Source organism: Equus przewalskii, chromosome 22, assembly GCF_037783145.1.
Source record: "Equus przewalskii isolate Varuska chromosome 22, EquPr2, whole genome shotgun sequence".
NCBI lineage: Eukaryota > Metazoa > Chordata > Mammalia > Perissodactyla > Equidae > Equus > Equus przewalskii.
In genome coordinates, this window is record NC_091852.1 from 18,976,668 (window position 1) to 18,996,104 (window position 19,437).

Here is a 19,437-nt window from a genome sequence, read left to right on the forward strand (position 1 = left end):
ATAAATCTCCTTCCCTCCTAATCCTGCCTTAGTGTCTGCTTCTTGGAAGACCCAACCTGACACAGCCATAAAGAGAGAGATCATTCTATCCAGGGTGAGAAGCACCTCCAAAGGTTCTAGGAGATTCTCAGTGAATCTGGGGGAGACCACACAAATGCAGTTGAAACTATTCATTGTACTTCCAGAGCGCACAACTGTGCTTAGAGTGTGTCTCACCCACCCCCCCCCCACCCCACTACACGTTTATCTTCCTCACAGTTGACAGATATCTGATAGTCCTCTTCAAAGGCTAGTTACTCACCTGCTGTGTAGACAATATTCTAATCCCTGAATTTGCAGTTAAAGTGCCTCATTAACAACTCATGTACAAGATAATATGCCAAGAGAGCCACAATCACATTTCTGATCCAAAAAAACCTCCAGCAAACAGAATGTGACCTGCTCAAAGTGAGTCAGACAGGCTGCTGGGAACAAGACCAGGACTGCTGACACCAAGTCTCATGTGGAACCACCAGACTAGACCACATTCTGTCGCCTCCTCTTTTCCTCTCCATCACTCTTTCGTTGCTGAGGTTGCGCACTATTTACTGACAATCTGAGTAAGGCTGTTTCTCACTGGGAAACAAAATGTGGCTCATCATAGTTCCTCATCTCTGCTGAAGGGGTTGGGATGAATCAGAAATCACCAGGTGTCTGCTTCACGACGCCAGGCTGGAGAAATGACAACAAGCCCAGGCTGAGTATGTGTCATCGGGTACAATCTGCTCTGGAGAAGAGAAGCAAATGGTTGGGTGGGTGCAGCACCGTTCTGTGTACCTTTCCAAGGAGAATGAAAAAAGTAGCCTGGAGCTCTTGGGAAACTTTGCCTAGTGCCTGGTATTATGAGAATTTTCCTGCCGAGTTCAGTGAGGCCAACCCTCTTATCTGGTCCAGAGTTCTAGAGCCTCTGGGAGAGGATATTTTTATCAGATCCTTTAAGTCTGAGTAGGATCAAACTAGGTATAGATGGACCCTAGGTGGCTAGGATCATATAATCAACCAAATCACTGGGGATCTTGCAGGCCACCAAGATTTTTAAGTATTAAAACTTCAATGAGAAATGAAAGAGTCTATGAAGGGGGCAATGGGTTCCCCATAAGACGAAAAATTGAGCAGTTTATTGTCACTCCTCTGAAGTCTGTGCTACTTTGCCATACTCAGACTGGGAGCCAGTCTATTTTTCTCTGATACACTAAAAACCTGCAGTTTCTAGAGAAAACACTGATTTCCAATTCTGTTGAACGATCAAGACTCTCAGTGATGCCAGCCCAGCTCAGGCCCTTCTGGGGTGAAGGCTGCAGTGATGGCACATGGACACTTGCTTCTGAAGAGGACTCTCCCGTCCTTGCAGCAGCCTTCTGGATGAGCTCAACTTTTCATGTGGAACCAGTGGCCCCTGGTAGTTAGTCATTTTCCCTTGGATTAGGAAAAGAACTCTGAGGGTAGTTCCCGAGTTTTTATTTTCAAACAGTCTGGTTAACCAGCATTCCACAAAGATTGCCCTTGGCTTGGCCGTGATGCCAAAGGCGTCCTCTGACTCAGCTGTGATTCGGCCCCATTGGCCACATTTGTGCTCCGGTTGCAACGTCTGCATCTGTGTCATGGTTGTCTGGACAAGCTGTCTCCTGGGTAAGGGGGGAAACTTGGTCTGAAGAAACGTATGCCAGCTGGAAACACCCACTGGTCTGCTGCCATTGTGAGGAGACAGCACCCAAAAACAAAAAGCTATTGTGCTTGCTCTCCCAGTCTATAAATCCAATAGTTATCTTCATGAACTTTTAGTTCTATGGGTTTGGGTGAATTTTACTGTAAAAGAGTCGGACTATAGTCTTTTGTATAAAAAGCTTTCAGAAATGACATAAAGGTACATGAACATGAAGAGGGGCTTCTCCTAGTCTCTGCTAAGACCTCAGTGCCAAGAACGATGGGTGACAAGTATCTCTGTTTTCTAGAGTAGTGCTAAACCATTGATGCAGAATATGCTACATTGTGGCCGACCTGGCACTAAGCCAGCTCCACCAGATTCGGTCCATCTCTCCCCTCTAGCCTGTATCTATGACAAGGCCAGAGAGGGATCAGAGATATTGGAGATAGTTTCTTTGAAGAGAGTTGTTACGGAGCTGACCTACCATGTGTTTCCTTTTAACAACCCAAGGGAAGGGGGGGGATGCTTCCCCTTTCTTACCTTCATCCAAGGGAGGGGGCTTAAGGCAACCACTGCAGAGAGGTGGAGGAGGGAAACTGCCATCTAACCTCACCCCCAGCCATGCTTACAGAAATTCCTGGGTTCTACGACGGCCCTGGACCTCAAGAGGAGGGTGGTCACAGTTACTGGGAGAACTTGGTCAGTGATAACTGGATTTTGTTGGGTACAGAGGCTGGTGCCTGACTCTTGAATGCATCTAAAATAACATCTAAAGGCAAGATGGCTGTAGGGACCTGTGGGGGCAGAGTGCAGAGAAAGGATTTTGTTGCCAGCAAGCTGTACTTGCAGAGTTTGGTGGAGTAAAAATTTGAGTTCTCCCTTAGTCTACGTGGACAACTCGGAAGGTAGCTGGGCTGCAGCCTTGAGGACCCTTCTCAAGAGGACTGCATGCAGGGTGCTAGCTCCAACGGAAAGGAGATGGCGGGCTGTCCCATTACTGACAGGTGCTAAAGGGGCTTCACAGACGGCCGCCCAGAGAGTGAGGTGGGTTTCCCCTGGGCTGTGTGAGAAATGGCCAGCAGCTGGCCACCTGCAGTACGAAGGGCATCAACTCCAGCACTGTTCACATGAAACCCTTTGTCCCCTTCCCCTCCCTTTCTGTTCCCATCATGCCTCCCCCAACCTGGAGGAGCAGAAGCAGCAAAGTGAGCAAAGGAAGAGGAAGGGAAGAGCCAGGGGTAGAAGGATAGAGAACAAAGCACAAACCCTTCTCTTTACTACCACTCTGTGCTCCGGGCTGGGGGAAGATTTGAATGGGATGAGATGTGGAGGTTTTGAGTTGACTGAACTTAATCCTTGAAAAGGAGGCTGTTAGTTAATACCTGAAAGTGACTGGAAAGGGCAGAGAAAGCAGATTCAGCAGAGTTTGCACAAAGGCAATGGTGAGAGATAAAAGCTGCTTCCCTGCTGAGGGCTCTGCAATGAGCCAAATGGATCAACGCAGAGAGCGAATGAACAGGTGCCATTAAGATGACGCTTGAGCCCAATCTGAGCCGAAATGAGAAGAGAGCGCCATGAGTTATGGAAAGATGATCCATCCATCTCATGGTCTTTGATGGAATAAAATAATTCTGACCTTATTTGAGGCTTGAAAGCCTTGTTCAGCTCCTTCTAGAGTGGCAGCATAAGCAGATTTAATTTAAAAAAATCTCAGCAAAGAAATATATTTCCCTCATTATTTTTCTGGCAATTATCTTCTTTTTGCTAAGGCAGGTAGGAAACGGTAATGATCTGAGCTGTCAGTAGGTTACCTCCTGAAAGATTTTATTTCACTTTGTAAAATATGAACAAAGAAAAAAAATCCATATGTGATGAATCAGAATAGAACATGAAAAAGCAAGATAATACCCCATCCCCGCCAGGATTCCAAAGATGTCCCACCACAATTCTCACTGCGTTATTTTAGCCATTTGCATCATCTGACAAGAATTTGGATACAAATAAAACAAAACAGAAATGGACTCATAGATACAGAAAAGAAACTCGTGGTTGCCAGAGGGTAGGGGGTGGGCAAAACAGGTGGAGGGGATTAAGAGGTACAAACTTCCAGTTATAAAATAAATAGGTCACGGGAATGTAATGTACAGCATGGGGAATATAGTCAATGATATTGTAATAACTGCATGGTGACGTGTAACTAGATTTATCATGGTGATCATTTCATAATGCATATAAATATCGAATCACTATGCTGTACACCTGAAACTAGTATGATATTGTATGTCACTATACTTCAATTAGAAAAATAATTTGGAGACATAGTACACATTCGAAAACTCCGACTCACTGTTTGGGCTAACTGTTAAAAACACACAAATTTGTGTGGAAGGAAAACACATACCCACATCCTACTTTTCAGATATCATTTTCACTGTTCTCTTTTCTACAACACAAGGGCCATAGCCCTCCTGGGAAGGCTTCCCTCAGCCTCTCTGCAGCTCTGTGGTTTCTGAACAGGCACATAGCTTCCCCCACCCCTGCTGTTCGCGTCTCCAGTTTTCACCTGAAAGCAAAGTAATGAGCTCCTTCCAGGATATGAATGAACATGAGATGAGTTTATGGGGAGCAAAATCTGCTGCTGCGGGCAGACATCTGAACATTTAATCTTTACTTGCCACCCAAATTGACAGAGCTCAGGGAAAATCAATACACCGGATAGAGGTGAATGTAATAAGCAAGGCAACTTCTCCTATTTAGAAGATTGGAGGGTTTTTCTCAAGAGTGATCTCCTGGTCAAATCTTTGAATCACATGGGCAGAGAACTTCTCAAATAAAATATTTTGGAATCTTTAGAACTTATCTTTTTTTAGCCCCATCCTATATAGAAGGAAGTCCTACGTGGGAGTCCAGGCGTGAGAAGTGTGAATGAGTGTGCATGTGTGTGTGCACATGTGTCTGTGCATTGGGTGGAGATGAGAGGGCTGTTTGGCTAATGACTGGGCAAACCATCAGTCGAAAAGTTGAAGAGAAGTTGGGGTGAACTAGCTGAGAAGAATTGGATGAACCGAGAGGAATGCAGGCATCCAGGCTCCCCGCCCATCATAAACAGGAACATAACCTGGGATGGAGGGGCTGCTCTGCCACCATCAGACGCACCAGCATTCTCAGATGCTCTCCACCATAGAGACAACCAACCACTCCCATGCCTACCCACCTTTGCAGATGCTGTACTTATCTTCTCCTTTCCCATCTGGCCATATTCCAGTTCTGATATTACTTCCTCTAGGAAGCCTTCCCTGCATCCCAAAACCAAGGTAGTCTCTCACTTTTCAGTGGTCCTGTATAATATATTTATTTCATACCTCTATTAGCCATGCATCACTGTGCATGTTTACATAGCATTTTCATATTTGGATAATTTGAGAAATGCCATAATATACATCAACATAGAACTATATTAAAGGCATTGAGAAGTCCTGAAATAAAGAAATCTGTTTAGCTTTCTTAACTCAGGTTTTCCCCAGTACATCTGATCACCTATAGCCCTTCTGTCTTCATATAGAGATTATTATACTCAAGAACTGGTATTCAAGGGAACAGCATTTCTGAAAACTTGGTTCCTATGATTTTTTGAGGTCAGTGACTGCTACTGGATCACCAGGGTATGCAAGAATGCCTGACTTGGACAAAGTGGTTATTTTATGTTTGTTGAATGAATAAGTGAGTGATCAATGAAGAAGTCTCATTCTGGTGTTTGGGCTCTGCCTAGATTGACTATATAAACCTGTGACTTGCTGGAAGGGAGGTCAAAGGTCTCCCTAGATTTCTTCCCTTCAGTCCCAGTGTCAGCTGCTTCTTTAGGATTCCGTATTGACATCAGGGGACTAAGCAATGGCAGTGGGCAAAGCTATGTGCCTTTGGGAGGTGTTTTAGAATACCCAAGGAAGAAGAGAAAGGATAGGAAAATGGAGAGGGGGCGAAGGGATGGGGAGAGCGAGTGGGAGAAAAGAGAAGCAAGCACCTGTGGCTGGGGTGACAGCACTCTACTGTCAAGTCTTAGTGCTCCTCAGAGGTGATGGCACCATCACGCCTCTCTCTTGACCCTTCTGGTGAAAAGAGGAGAAAACCCAGGTCCTCTTTTTCTCACCCCTTAGTCCTCCCTTTTTCTTTTTTTTCTAATGCCAAACGCAAGGTGCTTATAATCAGGAGGGACCCTAAACATTTTGGAAATAGATCTCGATGGGTGGTGAATTTGGAGAATTTGATGTACAGCATTAGGTAAAGAGAGAAGAGTAAAATATTAGAACTCAAAGGCATCTTAGAGATCATGAAATTCAAATTCCTCACTTGCAAACAGGCCAATGGAGACCCTGAGAAGTTAAGGGATTGCCCAGAGTAATACAGTGCTCTGATAACTGGGTCTGGAGCACAGCATTCTGACTCCTAGCCTGGTCCTCTTTCTCTATCTCTTGTTGACACAAATACGGTCAGAATGGTCTATGGTCACAAATGAGAGTGAGGGAGGACTAGCGTGATACACTCTTCAAAGGACGGAATGCACTCAGGCAACACAGTCAAATGAATGATTTCACAACAGTCCACAGATCTGTTGCCTCTTCCAAGACATCCATGTTCTCCCCAGCCAGCTGGTCCTCACCATCAGTGAGGATAAAAATGATGTACTGAACAAGCGATCATCAGATCATGACGTTGGTTACCCAGAGGATCTGACTTGGGAACTAACTTTTAAGTGATTTTGGAAAAGTTCTCTAATACTTTCCCATACTTAAGCTTATACCTCTGTGATAATGACACCAAGGATTATTACAATTTTAATGCATTCGTCTTTCAAGATTCTCTCTACTCCTTGAACTAGATTCTTAAGACATGGCAGAAAAACAATCTCAAAATTAGCGTACTTCCATAAATTAAGTCACCTTGCTTTTATTTTCTTGAAACCCCAAGAGATTGTTAGTTGCTTTATTCATTTAATCAAAGATCTCAAGAGGTAGTGACATTCTATTATTTTGCGTTAATCCAATTGTCTTTTAAAAATGCTCATGTAGATTCATGGATTAATCTGTCATGATTGGTTATCATTTACTCTATACATAACACTCATTTATAGTGTGGCCCCTACAGTGGCCACAAGTGGAGACAAGCTGTGTGTCTTGAGGGCCAAAATATGGATATACATGTGGAAACCTCAATCTTTGGTCATTTTCAAAATTGCTAAACCTTCTTTCCTTTTAAAAGAAGGAAGTGAAAATGTCTTGTCTTTTTCTAATCTCAATTCCTTGTGTAGGTGATCCCAGATGTACCTAAAGAAATGGTTTCTGGGGCATTCTTTTGTTCTCTTGTTCTACTTTGTCCTTGTCTCCTTTCCATGGAAGCTTTCTCCTCAAAGCTGACTGCTCACTGATCACCTCTCTTACCCATTTTCCCTGCAGAGAACCAGCCCACATGGCCACTAGGGGGCCCTGTTGCACACCGCATTCAGGATTAATCATTGGGACCGCTCGCTCACCTCATTGCCACTTGGGAAGTTAAGGACTTGTTCCTGCCATTCTATCTATTTTAGAGAAAAGCAACCTAGGATTATTCCAGCCTTGTCTTTAGAAATGAGAAATATTGAACAACAAATAGATAAGAAAGTAAAACATAAAATGGAAACGATAAAATACCAAGACCAGGTCACAGGTAAAGAAAAGCGTTTAACTGGGTGGCCTTCTCCTTAGTTCTAGGCTCAGGTCTGTAGCCTGTCTCTATCTCATGGCTTACTCTTCCCTGCTCTTCCACCAGGCTCCCTGTCCCTACTCACCCTCCCTTCTCCTCCATCTCTGTTGACAGAGCCACAGTTAGGCCAGTGTAGGGGGCGGAAGGAGATGGCAGAAGCAGTTCTCTTGGGAAAAGGACTCCATTTGTCCTCAGCTCACCCAGTTCACTCTTGAAGGTGTGATCCTGCGGAAGAAGGGAGTGGGAATTCCGAACACTTCCTCCTCCGACAAACCAGTTCACGTTGGGGTTCCAGCGGTTCACAAAGCCACAGAGATGATTTTCTTCAAAGTCACATTCTGGCAGAGAAGAAATAAAAACACTTCATGGAGACGTGGTTACACCTGGGTACACCCAGACTCACTGAGGGTCTGCTCTTAGATAGGTTATGCTATATGTTTCTCACTCCCTTTGACCACTGGAACCTTTGTACCAGGACCCCTAGACAATATTGATCAGGAAGAGAGATCCAGTAATGCATAGAGATCATAAGTCCTCATTGCTTCTTTGGATTTTGGCCCTTCCACTTAACTGGCCACGTGGCTTGCTGCATAACCTCTCTTAGCCTCTATTTCTTCATATGTGAAATGGGGGGAACGCTCCCATCTCATGGGGCTGTTGTAAGTGTGGACAGCTCCTGCATAGTGCCAGGGACAGGGTTAGTGCTTGGTATATCAGCCATCTCTGTTTCAAAGTACTATTCAGGGCTATGCTCTTAGCTCCAGAAATTTTATCCACCACCCTTCTGGTAGCCCATTCCTCCATCCCCTTCTCTCCTGATGACGGACAAGATACCCAGAGCTAAGGGGCATGTTCCCTAGATGCTAAAATCCTCTGCTTTTCTTGTAAACAAAAACCCAGTCAGAATAGGCAGGGCATGTGTATCCAGGGCTCTGGGTCTTTCTGCAGCTACTGAGTGGAGAAGAGAGAGAAGATAAAGGGACTCCCTTTTCCCCCTTTTAGTAGCATTGACATGTTTGCACTGATAAATTGTTCCCGGTCAACAGACTCCTTTGGTGGGAACAAGAAACTCACAAGCCAGTGGCTCCATTGATCCCCATAATCATGCAATTAAAAACATGGAGGTTGACCTGTATGGACTGTGTCAGGATTCCCCTGGCTTCTGGCTTCCTATTGCATTTGACCAATGGAAGCAGGAAGAGAATGAGGTTGGGGGTGTTCATTCGTCCAGCTCCCACCCTGCCAGGTTGCCATGAGCTGGCTGTATCTCTCTATTGAGGGTGCAGCTCCTGTCAACAAGCCCCCACCATACAGCTATTGCCTCCAGGTTCTGGTAACCCCTCCTCCCTTGCCCATGAGACCTAAAGATGGTGATGGCTCATGAGTCATCACTGTGACTAGCCTGGATTACCACACCATCTCTTGCTGGTTTCCTTTATCTACCCACATCTTTGTAGTTCCTTTAATGAGCTCTCCTCAAATTACTCAAGTTGAATGTACCCTCTGTCTCCACTTTCCTGCCAGCACCCTGACTGATATAGTTATCAATGTGTTTTTACATTGGCAAGCATGGAAAATTTTTTAAGATTTTCATTTGCAACTTTTCCCCTGCAGCATCTGCTAAGCAATGCCCAACATTCAGTGCCAAAGGCTGCATGGAGTAAAATAAAAGGCAAAATATTCCTCAATGTACCAGACACTATTCCAAGCACTTTACATGAATTAACTTAATCCTCAAAACAACTCACAGAGGAGGTGCTATTATTAACCTCATGCTACTGATGAGGAACTGAGAGAAGCAGAGAGAATGCAGAGAAAGAAAGAAGAGATGAGAACATCATCATACAGTTTAACAAAGTAAAAGTATTGGCACTCCTTTTGTTTTTTAAACAAACCAGAAGCCACCAAGCGATCTGAAGAAAGGAAATTAACATTTTTTGAGTGCCAAGGACTGTAGCAATCACCTTCACATCCGTGATCTCATTAGTCCCCACGGTAATCCTGTGAGGGAAGTATTTTATCCCATTTTACGGGTAGTGAAAGGAGAGGCTGGGGGGCTCAGTGAGGTGACTGGGCCAGCAGGTGGCGCTCCACCAGCTGTGTCTGACTCAAGCCTGTGAGTTGTCCAAGATCATGCAGCCGCCATGTGGGAGCTACAGGGAGGCTGAAGGAGGGAAGCTTGGAGCAACTCACTGTATCTTCAGAAAATGGTCACAGTCCCAGGCTGCTTTCTTTCATTTGCATTAAGGACGTCATTGCAAGGTCAAAACGAAGAAGGGAGACTCAGGGAATTAGCAAAGGCTTTTTTGTTGTTGTTAAGAATCGTCTTTGACTCTCCTTTCTCTTCCTTTCCACAGCCATTCAGCCTGCATGTATCGTCAGTGCTGACACATCTCTCAGATAGACTGGCTTTTTCCCATTCCACTGTCAGCTCCAATCTTAGACCCTCATGTGTCCCCTCTGTAAGGTCACAATTGTTCCCTTGGGGTTTTCCAACCTCTTACATATTTTCCCTGTTTCCAACTGATTTTCCACGTGGCAGCCAGACCCGTCAGCTGAAAACGCAACTGCAAGCCCCTCCCCCGCTGCCTTGACTTTTAGGGCCTCCCAAACCCATAATTCTTTAATCCAAGCTCCATAGCCTGGATCCCGACTCCTCCGTAACAGACTCCCACAGCAGCCCTGATTCTCTCTTCAAACAGTCCCCTCAGCCGCTTGCCTTCGCCTGAGCAGGCTCTGTGCTTTCTCCCCCCTGGGGTTTTCCTACCCTGTGCCTGCACTTGACTGAATTCTACTGAAACTCCAGCTCAGTTGCCTCTCCTGAATTCAGTCCTCTCCCATTTCCTCTCCTTGTCTCTTCAACTCCAGAGCACGGCTTGCCCTTCTCGGCAGGATTCATCAGACCCCTACAGAAAGAGCTTCAGTGGCAGACAGGAGGAAGTGGAGCAACAGCTAGACGTCGACTGTCTTCTTACGCCATCCCAGAAGCTGGCACATGAGAGGCGCCCAGCTAACCCTGCTCAAGCAGAATCGAAGTGACAACTGATCACAAAGACAGGGGCAATATTGTGCAAGAGAGCAATGGAGTAAAGAGAGGAAAAGGCGTAAGATGATGCCTGCTTTTTTAGCAAATGCTACAGAAAGCTGAATTCGCAGCGAACTAGAAATTATTTTATTAGAATACGTTGAGGTTAGGGTGACAACTCAGGTTCCAGTTGCTGCATCTACTTTTCTTTCATTAATCCAGTCACACAGGCAAACTCTAAGGAGCCTTGCCATGCTAAAGACAGAGAAACAACATACTATATTCAAGGGAACCTAGCAAAGAATTGGAACTACTATGCAGTATGCAGTGGCATCTATAAAATACTCTGGCTTTAGGGTTGATCCGATTCCCTCTGACAACAATAGATTTTAGAAAAAGATTCCCATTCTGATGTGATGAAAATGAAACCCACTTACCAATACAGTAGCCGGTTGTCATCTTGATTTCAAAGAGGGCAATGCTGGCGGTGTCTCCCTGTCCTAGCACACCTTCTATTAAAATCTGCACAACACATGGGGGAGAAGGGAGTTAGACCTGAAAACACCATGCTTCCTTGGTTCAGTATTTCAGTTACTTGTCAGGAGCTGTTCAGTAATTCACGGCAAAACAAGATTGTCTCAGCTAACTGCTATTGGATGGACTTTGTTTAAAAAATGTGTGTGTGTTAGCGTGTTTGCACAGGAACACGTGCACTCGTGTGTGTGTATACAAACATATACATATACGCTCAGAACCTTGAGGTGAGCAAGAAGTCCAACAAAAGCTTGGAGTCAGCTGTCTTTGATCGTTATCCCAACCACCACCTTCGCCAGTGCTTGTGGTAGCACCAATCGGCTGTAGACGGAGAGGAGAGCTTGTGTCTCTGGGGAAACTCACTCTGAGAATGGTCAGGAACTGAGGGCAAAAGTCTCAGGGGGAAAAAAAACCCCTTGGGGGAGGAGGTAGGAAGCAAAATCTGACTAGCGGTGGGAGATCTCCACAGAGATGGAAGAGGCTCACAAATCATCTCGTGGTTTCTATATTGCTGAAAACTTCGGACATTTTAAATAAAGAACAGAGAAAAGCACGACAATTTATGCAGCTGATTTCAAGCACCGTTATGGTTCACGTTTGGTCCTGTTTCTGAAAGTATTTGCTTTTCCTTATTTGACTTTAGCCCAATATTTTGCAACGATGCTGGTAGATTTAGGGTGTGAGATATCACTGGGAGGACATTGTGAAATAGGGACCTCAGACCCTCAACGCTCCTTCCCTCAACCGCCCCACTGCCTGATGGGGAGGGACGACCAGCAGACAGGGGTTATAAGAGAGTACCGTATTTCAAAACTTTCTGAAGAAGGAAAGGGATGGGATAGGAAATTGAATGGGGATTAGGAAAAGAGAAAGTTTTCCTGAAGGCTCCATTGGGTCCTGCATGACATATTCTCAGTAAACATCACACTTCTTGGCCAAGTGAGTCCAAATTCCATCCTCTTTCCCTACGCCAGTCCACATCCAACTTTATCTTACATTCTCCACTTTCCTTTTCCGATACTGCTGATGGAACAACTTCCATCCTTGAACAGGAATTAGAACATGACCTTTAGGTCCCTTTCCCCTTTCAAAGTATTTTCATTTCTCCTTTTATTATAGTTACTTTTGTTCAAAACTTGAGCAAACTAACCATTAGGAAGATAACATAAACACATACCACACACAACTTAGAAGGATGAAACAAAGTTATAAGAAATGAAAATGCTCCCTCGAGCCCATTAGAAAATAAATTTCCATTCGAGAGGTTGGTTTAAGCCTCATTTAGATTCTTACCAAAGTTCCATTTAAATAGACAGGAAAGAAATCTGGGAAGAAGTTCTTTTTAGGTATAAGCGAAATATTAATTTACATTACTAATATTCTTCTATGACGCATCTCCTATAAAACATCACATCCTAACACAGGAGATAACTAAATTCAATGGCAGAAGTTCTCATAAGATCTCAGAATAGCATAAAGTCACATAAGAAGCCCTGCACCTTCCTCCTGAATTCCACCCACCTTGAATTTTTTGGAAGTGTTTTGCAAATCCAGGCTGGCTATGAGCCAGCTGTCTGAAGGTTCCTTAGCTGACCAAAGCAAGCGATCAAAGCTTTCATCTTCAAATCTCACATAGAGGTTCAGCAGGCTGGGATCTGAGGGAGACCCTGAAGATGTGGTTATCTGGTAGACCAAACGCAGGCAGCTCCATTCCTCAGCCTGTAAGTCAGAACTTAGCAGCACAGCTTTCTCCCCTTGCTTGGCAAAGGAGGTGTCCACGTAAATGTAATGGCCTGGAAAGAGAAAGAAATACAGGGAAGGGATCAGTCTTCTGTTTGCAACTCAGGAAAATACTGTGGTCCAGTAAATCTGAGGGCAGATATATCCTGCAGATGCATTTTGTTGGCCCATTGAACATTGCCTGAACACGGGATCTCTGCCTTCTTGTTAAAAATTAGAAGGTCCAGCAACTCTGAGGCCACTGTCACATGACACATGACAACAAAAGAACTGGAGCTGAGTAGTGCTGCCTCTTCAGAGGGTAGTATGAGGGTTCCATTTTGTCATAATCCCCACTACTCCCTATTACCTCCTGACATTGAGGCCAAGTGTCTGTTGCCTATTACTATGTTATAGCTGGCCCACTTCCCACATTGCATTCATTGTCCAGGTCCCCATATGCACAAGAGTTTGAGAACCCAGGCCAAGAGGCTTCAGAATCTGGAGGAGCAGCAAGAGTAGGTGAAACACCCAAGATTGGAGTCAGATACCTTGATGGACTCAACCTTCGCCTTCCACAGCTCCCCTCATACCTAATGATTCAATCTGCATTTAACACGCATCATTATAGTTGATTGAATTGCTTTGGTTACCTCAGATCTTGGGGCCTAGGTAGAAAAAGTTCATTGTAAGTTAATTTCCTTATTAGGAACAAGACTCTTCTCCTCTAGACTCTTCCATGACCAAATCTCATAGTTCTGTTAACTAAATGAGAAAGTATATGCAAAACATGTAGGACAGGGATTGGAAAGCAGTGAACACACCAGGACCTGCCATCACTATTTTCTTCTCCTCCATCCCCTCCTCCCCGTTCTCACCCCCTCCTGCCTCCTCTTCTCTTCTGTCTTCTCCTTCCCTTTTCCCCCTCCTCCTTCACTGCCTCCTCCTCTCCTTTTCCTCTCTTTGCTCCTCTTCCCTCCGCCTGCCCCGCCTCCCCCTATCTTCCCAATATTGACAAACGGTGCTCTGCCAGCTACACCAGGATGTACAACAACATTTCTATGAACAAAATCAAAGAAAAGGATGGGAACCCTAACTTGAGCCTTCCAAATCCAGCTCTGGTCATTGGCTTCCTATAGCAGTGATCTGATCTGCCTGTGGGTCTTGGGGACCCACTGCCTTTCTGGCCTGCACTCTCAAGCTTGCTCAGAGGTTCCCACACTGGTGGCCAGCATTTAATCTGCTGTCTTCCATCATGTGGCCACTCCCCACCCCCTTGTATTTTGGGCTCCCCGACACTAAACTATTACCAGAAAGGCCCTGACATGCCTCTTTGCTTGGCTTGATGTTCTTCAGCCCCTACGCCCACACTTGTTGCACCAAATGCTGATTCCAGTCTGGATCCTTGTCTCTGTGGCAAGTGCCAACAGGCCAGCAGCAGCTCAGCTGATGACCATCCTCACAGTTAGGGCACAGTTAGGGCATTGTCTTCAGGGAGTCTTGCCCGCCTGTGAAGAGTTTCAAGATCAAAACCTATCTCCAGCTGGCAGCCTTTTAACATAGCAACCACCCACTAGGCGCAAATAGCAACTACTTCTAGATGCCAACCAGGCACCCTCTCAGGAGAAATCTGGCCCTTGCAATAATTGCCACCAACACCGTTACCTCCTACGCACGGTGAACACGCACTAAGAACCAGGCACTGTTCTAGGTGCTTCACACACATTCACTAGCAATGGGGCCTGTTGGGTTTTGAAATACTAAGACAGGGTTCTTGATGTCAACGCTTTTTTGAATAAAAATACTCTTCATTGTGACACAAGGGAATGTATAAGTGCCATCCTCCTTTCCCTACTCTCTGCTACTGCCCCAAAAGAAGGGACACTAAACAGGCTGGTAGTGGGGTGTGGTGGGAATGGGGATTGGGGGAGATCCTGAGAGCACTTCAAATCCTTTCTTGAGAGAGTTGGTACATGAAGACTAGAAGAGGAAAGAAATAAAGAACACCCCCACTGTGTCCTATGGAGGTTCACAACGCAAACCAACTTTGCTGCCATGAGGCCCAATTCTGCTGGGGCACTTCCCCAGCTTCTCCTGTTCTCCCACTCGCTCCTTCCTCTCCCTGTTCTAGAAGGGAACAACTCACACCTGTGCTTCTCAAACTTGAGCCCAGAGTCACCCGGAGGGCTTGGTCAAACACAGGCCCCAGCCGGGCCCCCTCTTAAAGTTTTTAATCCAGTAGATCTAGAGTGAGGCTGCATTTCTGAAAGTGCCAGGTGATGCTGATGCTGCTGGTCTGGACCACACTTTGAGAACCAGTGATACACAACAGCTGACAGAGAAAGGACTCACTCCCCAGATACCTCTTGTCTATCAAAGAAAGAGCCGGCTGCTGTAGTGTGTGAAGCAGGGAGGAGGCAGTTCCACTTGGAGGCAGAAACTCAAACTTCAGTAAATGCGTCTTACAGCAGGCTCGCAGAGTCCACCTTCTGGTGATTATCTTGATTTTTCAGTGAATGCCAAAAAAAATCTCTCTTGACATAATCTCTCACTATATCAGATTTTATTAAAAGTATATGCTAATGCTCTCATATTAAGAACATTTGAGAACACATACCATAAAATGTATTATTTAAAATACCTTGATATTATTCAGTATGAAAGTTGATGCTATTTATTGAGTGATTTTGACATCTCAGTCCTAAATCTTGGCTATTTCAAAATATTGAGATTTTACATGTAAATTACAGACCTCAAGTTCATTTTTAGGTCATGTTCTGTGAATGTGCCTATTAGCTGCATTATAATCCATCCAAAGATTTATCTACTCAACTGATTTTGCATCCATTCAGCAGAATAATGCATTTTCCTAGATCAAATAACTAGCCAAGTGCTACCCACTCCTACTATCACTGCCAAGTTCAAGATAGATTTTCTTAATTAATCACTACATATTTTTCCTGCCTAGTCTTGACATAGCCTCAGAATCCTTCTAAACAAAGTGGTTCATGTGGCCACTCCCAATCAATCAGAGCTGGCACTTGAGTTGAAAATATTTATTATCCTTGCTTGTGGCTTCAGTATCAGAGTATATTTTGTGGTCATGTTAGAACTAAATTGAACTAGAAGGAACATGGTATATTTTTAATAAGTTTTAGAAAATGAAGACAGAATGAGGAAGATATTGATATCAGAAAGAGTGCCTTACCCTGGACTGTCACTAAGAAAATTGCTATTTTAGAACAACTTCATAATGTTTTTGGTGAGTTGTTTCTTCTTTGTTAAAAAGAATCATTTTACCACTGAGTGAGTGAGTTAATGAGGTTGTCTTTGTGAGTTATTTCATTTATCCCAGCCTAATGAGATTGACATCTGGAAGTTAATCTTGGACATAATTTATATGCTATAAAATTCACCCTTTAAATACAAGTCAATGGTTTTTAGTATATTCACAAAGTTGTGCAATCATCACCACTACCTATTTCCAGAATCGTTTCATCACTCCAAGAGGAAATCTCATACCCACTAGCAGTCATTCCTCATTTTTACCTCCTCCAAGCCTCTGGAAACCATGAATGTACCTTCTATCTATATGGATTTATCTATTCTGGAAATTTCATATGAATGGAATCATATAATATGTGGCCTTTTGTGACTGGCTTCTTTCACTTAGCATGATATTTCTAGGTTCATCATGTTGTAGCACATATCAGAATTTCATTCAAGACTGAGTAATTTTCCATTTTATAGATATACCACATTTCATTTATCCACTCATCAGTTGATGGACATTTGAGTTGTTCCCATTTTTTGGCTATTACGGATAATGCTGCTATGAACATTTACATACAAGTTTTTATGTAGACATAAGTTCCAATTCTCTTAGGTATATGTTTGGAAATGGAATTGTTAGGTCACATGGTAACTCTATGTTTAACTTTTTGAGGAACTGCCGAACTGTTTTCTAAAGTGGCAATGCCACTTTCATGTTCACTAGCAATGTACGAGAGTTCCAATTTCGCCACCTCTTCACCAATACTTGCTACTGTCCCTCTTTTTTTCTTACAGTCAATCTAGTAGATGTGAAGTGGTATCTAACTGTGATTTTGATTTGCATTTCTCTAAAGAGTAATGATGTAGAGCATTTTTTCATGTGCTTATTGGCCATTTGTACATCTTCCTTGGAGAAATGTCTATTAAAGTCCTTGGCCCATTTAAAAGATTGGGTTATTTATCTTTTTATTGTTAAATTATGAGATTCTATATATTCTAGATACTAAATCTTATCTGATACATGATTTGAAAATATTTTTTCCCAGTCTCTGGGTGGTCTTTTCACTTTCTTGACGGTATCCTTTGAAGTACAAAAGTTTTTAATTGTGATGAAGTCCAATTTTCTATTTTTTCTTTGGTTGTGTGTGCTTTTGGTGTCATAGCTAAGAAATCATTGTCTAACGTAAGGTCATGAAAGTTGACAGCTATGTTTTCTTTTAAGAGTTTTATAGTTTTAACTCTTACATTTAGGTCTTTGATCTATTTTGAGTTAATTTTTGCCCATTAAATCATCTAGGCATCCTTGTTGAAAATCAATGCAGCATAGATACTAGAGTTTATTTCTGAACCCTCAATTCTATTCCACTGATCTGTATCTATCCTTAAGCCAGGACCACACAGTCTTGCTTACTATAGCTTTGTAGTAAAATTTTAAGTTGGCAAGTGTGAGACCTCCAACTTCATCCCCTTTTCCAAGACTGTTTGACTATTCTGGGTCTCTTGCATTTCCATATGACTTTAAAGATCAGGATGGGAATAGAGTAAGTTTAAATATCACAAAGCTCACTGTTCTTACTGATATTCAAGAGTTTTTTTAATAAATGCTCCCAAATGTTGCAAGTCTTTGGTTAATTTCAAATTCTTAAAAAACTGATTTTGACAATTGTTGCCAGTGTTTTCATTGCTTTCATGGACAATGGAGTCCTTACTCCACCATTCCCTATTCTGTCTCTCTCTTTCTCCATCTATTTTAAACAATAAAGAGAGAAAACGGTGCTTCAGAGATGTTAAAGTAAATACAAACAAAAAATAAAAAGGCAGAAAATGGCAGAAATCACAGGTGGATTGGGAGGTTGACTGACACATGAGGCCACGGGTCGGGGGGAGACTCACTAGGCTGGGTGTTAGACAGATGAGGGCAGGAGGGGAGGGAAGGAGCCTCTTCAAATACTGCTGCTTAGTCAGCTTGAACTGATTTATGAGACATTTATTGGAAATGATAAAACCTTTAAAAGGAGTCAGAAAAGGGCCATAAACTTCGACACGCATTTTTTAAAAAAGTGTCAGCAATCGAAATCAATAATTAAGCCATCCTGCCAAAAAGGTCAGGCTCCATATTCCCGAGGCTCTGAACATGTCTTCTAGCCACACGCAGGCATCAGAAAACAACAATAGAAAAACATTTCTGTTTCAGTGAGGGCAGACATAAAGACCTGAGTTTTGAGGTCATGCTCAATTGCTGGCCACATCTGCACAGCTGGAGCTCAATGTATTAAGGACTTCTCATAGCCAAGGCACAGCATGACGGGTCTATATCCCAGGCCATCACTATGGCAGTGTGGCCAGGGCACGAATCGTGAGGTACCCCTGCGATTCTACTTGCTAACAAATGTACTGTCATTCCGGTGTGACGATCGTGATGAGGCAACCGTATGGTGCAGAGAAGCCCATCCAGGATTTGCAAAGTATAATCTCAGTTTAAAACTGTATCATGTATATGCTAACTGTGGCATCAGTTTTTTTGCCTGCAAAATGGGAATAATAACACAGGCAGTCCTATGACATATACATTCAATATTTGGAAAATCATTCAACATACTCAGAAAAAATAAACCAACTGAAAATAATCCAACCACTGCAATACATACATACACATATGAAATAAATTTTTCATACAAACAGCCACTAAACGAAATCTATTTTACATATTTTAACACAGAAAGGAAAATTGTGTTGTACACAGAAATGATATACTATATAGAGAACCATGTGCACTGTACTCTCCGTGCAATTTAAGGACCTTTCAAGAGCAATTTTGATGGTACCCAATTTTCACTTTTTGTGCTGACTTTAAAGCTCAAGTGAGATATGACTTCACATCTACTTTTTGGGGTAGTAGTGAGAACCTGATGACGTATATAGAAATGCTCTGTAAATTGTAATGTTAATTGTTAATTATTTCTGTTCTCATCATCGGGGGAGGAGACGTTTAGCTGCTCAGGGATAGTAGAAATTTATATCGCCTCCTTCCTTTTTTCCAGTAGAATCAGAGCCGATATTTGTTCAGGTAGCAGACCAGCTGCACATTTTCAATGCTGGTAGGAGAACAGCTTTCACTCATTTCGCCTTAATTGACCCTTTGCTGCTCAAATCTGCACCTTTGTCCTCTTGAGTGGTCCCTCCTGGCCACCCACTCTCACATTTCCCCTCGTCCCACCAGGATTAATCATTTCTAAAGTAGAATTTAGCATATTTCCTCCTATATGATTCTGGCTGAAACCTCGTGATCCAGCTCTGATAGCAATGCCTACGTCTCTATTTTCTTTAGCTCTCAGAACCTTGCGTATCTAAGACAAGGACACTGCCTTCTTTCTGGCAGCTTCCTTCCCAGGGCTGAAGTCCAGCCCATAAACTGAGGTGGGGAGCTTCTCACCAGATTTCCTGAATGCCTCACTGAAAGCCTTCC

The 19,437-nt window shown here is 43.5% G+C and overlaps 1 protein-coding gene across 2 annotated transcripts in view; it reads right to left on the reverse strand.

The window, feature by feature from the left end:
* MAMDC2 (MAM domain containing 2) overlaps window positions 1–19,437 on the reverse strand; it is a 147,865-nt gene that overhangs the window by 71,502 nt on the left and 56,926 nt on the right. For both annotated transcript variants that reach the window (XR_011531709.1, XM_070590444.1), the window contains exons 3-5: window positions 12,501–12,772; window positions 10,883–10,967; window positions 7,621–7,758 (exon numbers count right to left, since the gene is read on the reverse strand). Coding sequence is in view for 1 of the 2 variants with exons in the window: in XM_070590444.1 (XP_070446545.1) it covers window positions 7,621–7,758; window positions 10,883–10,967; window positions 12,501–12,772 (495 nt within the window). In the remaining variant the exon portion in view is untranslated. The remainder of the gene's footprint in view (window positions 1–7,620; window positions 7,759–10,882; window positions 10,968–12,500; window positions 12,773–19,437) is intronic.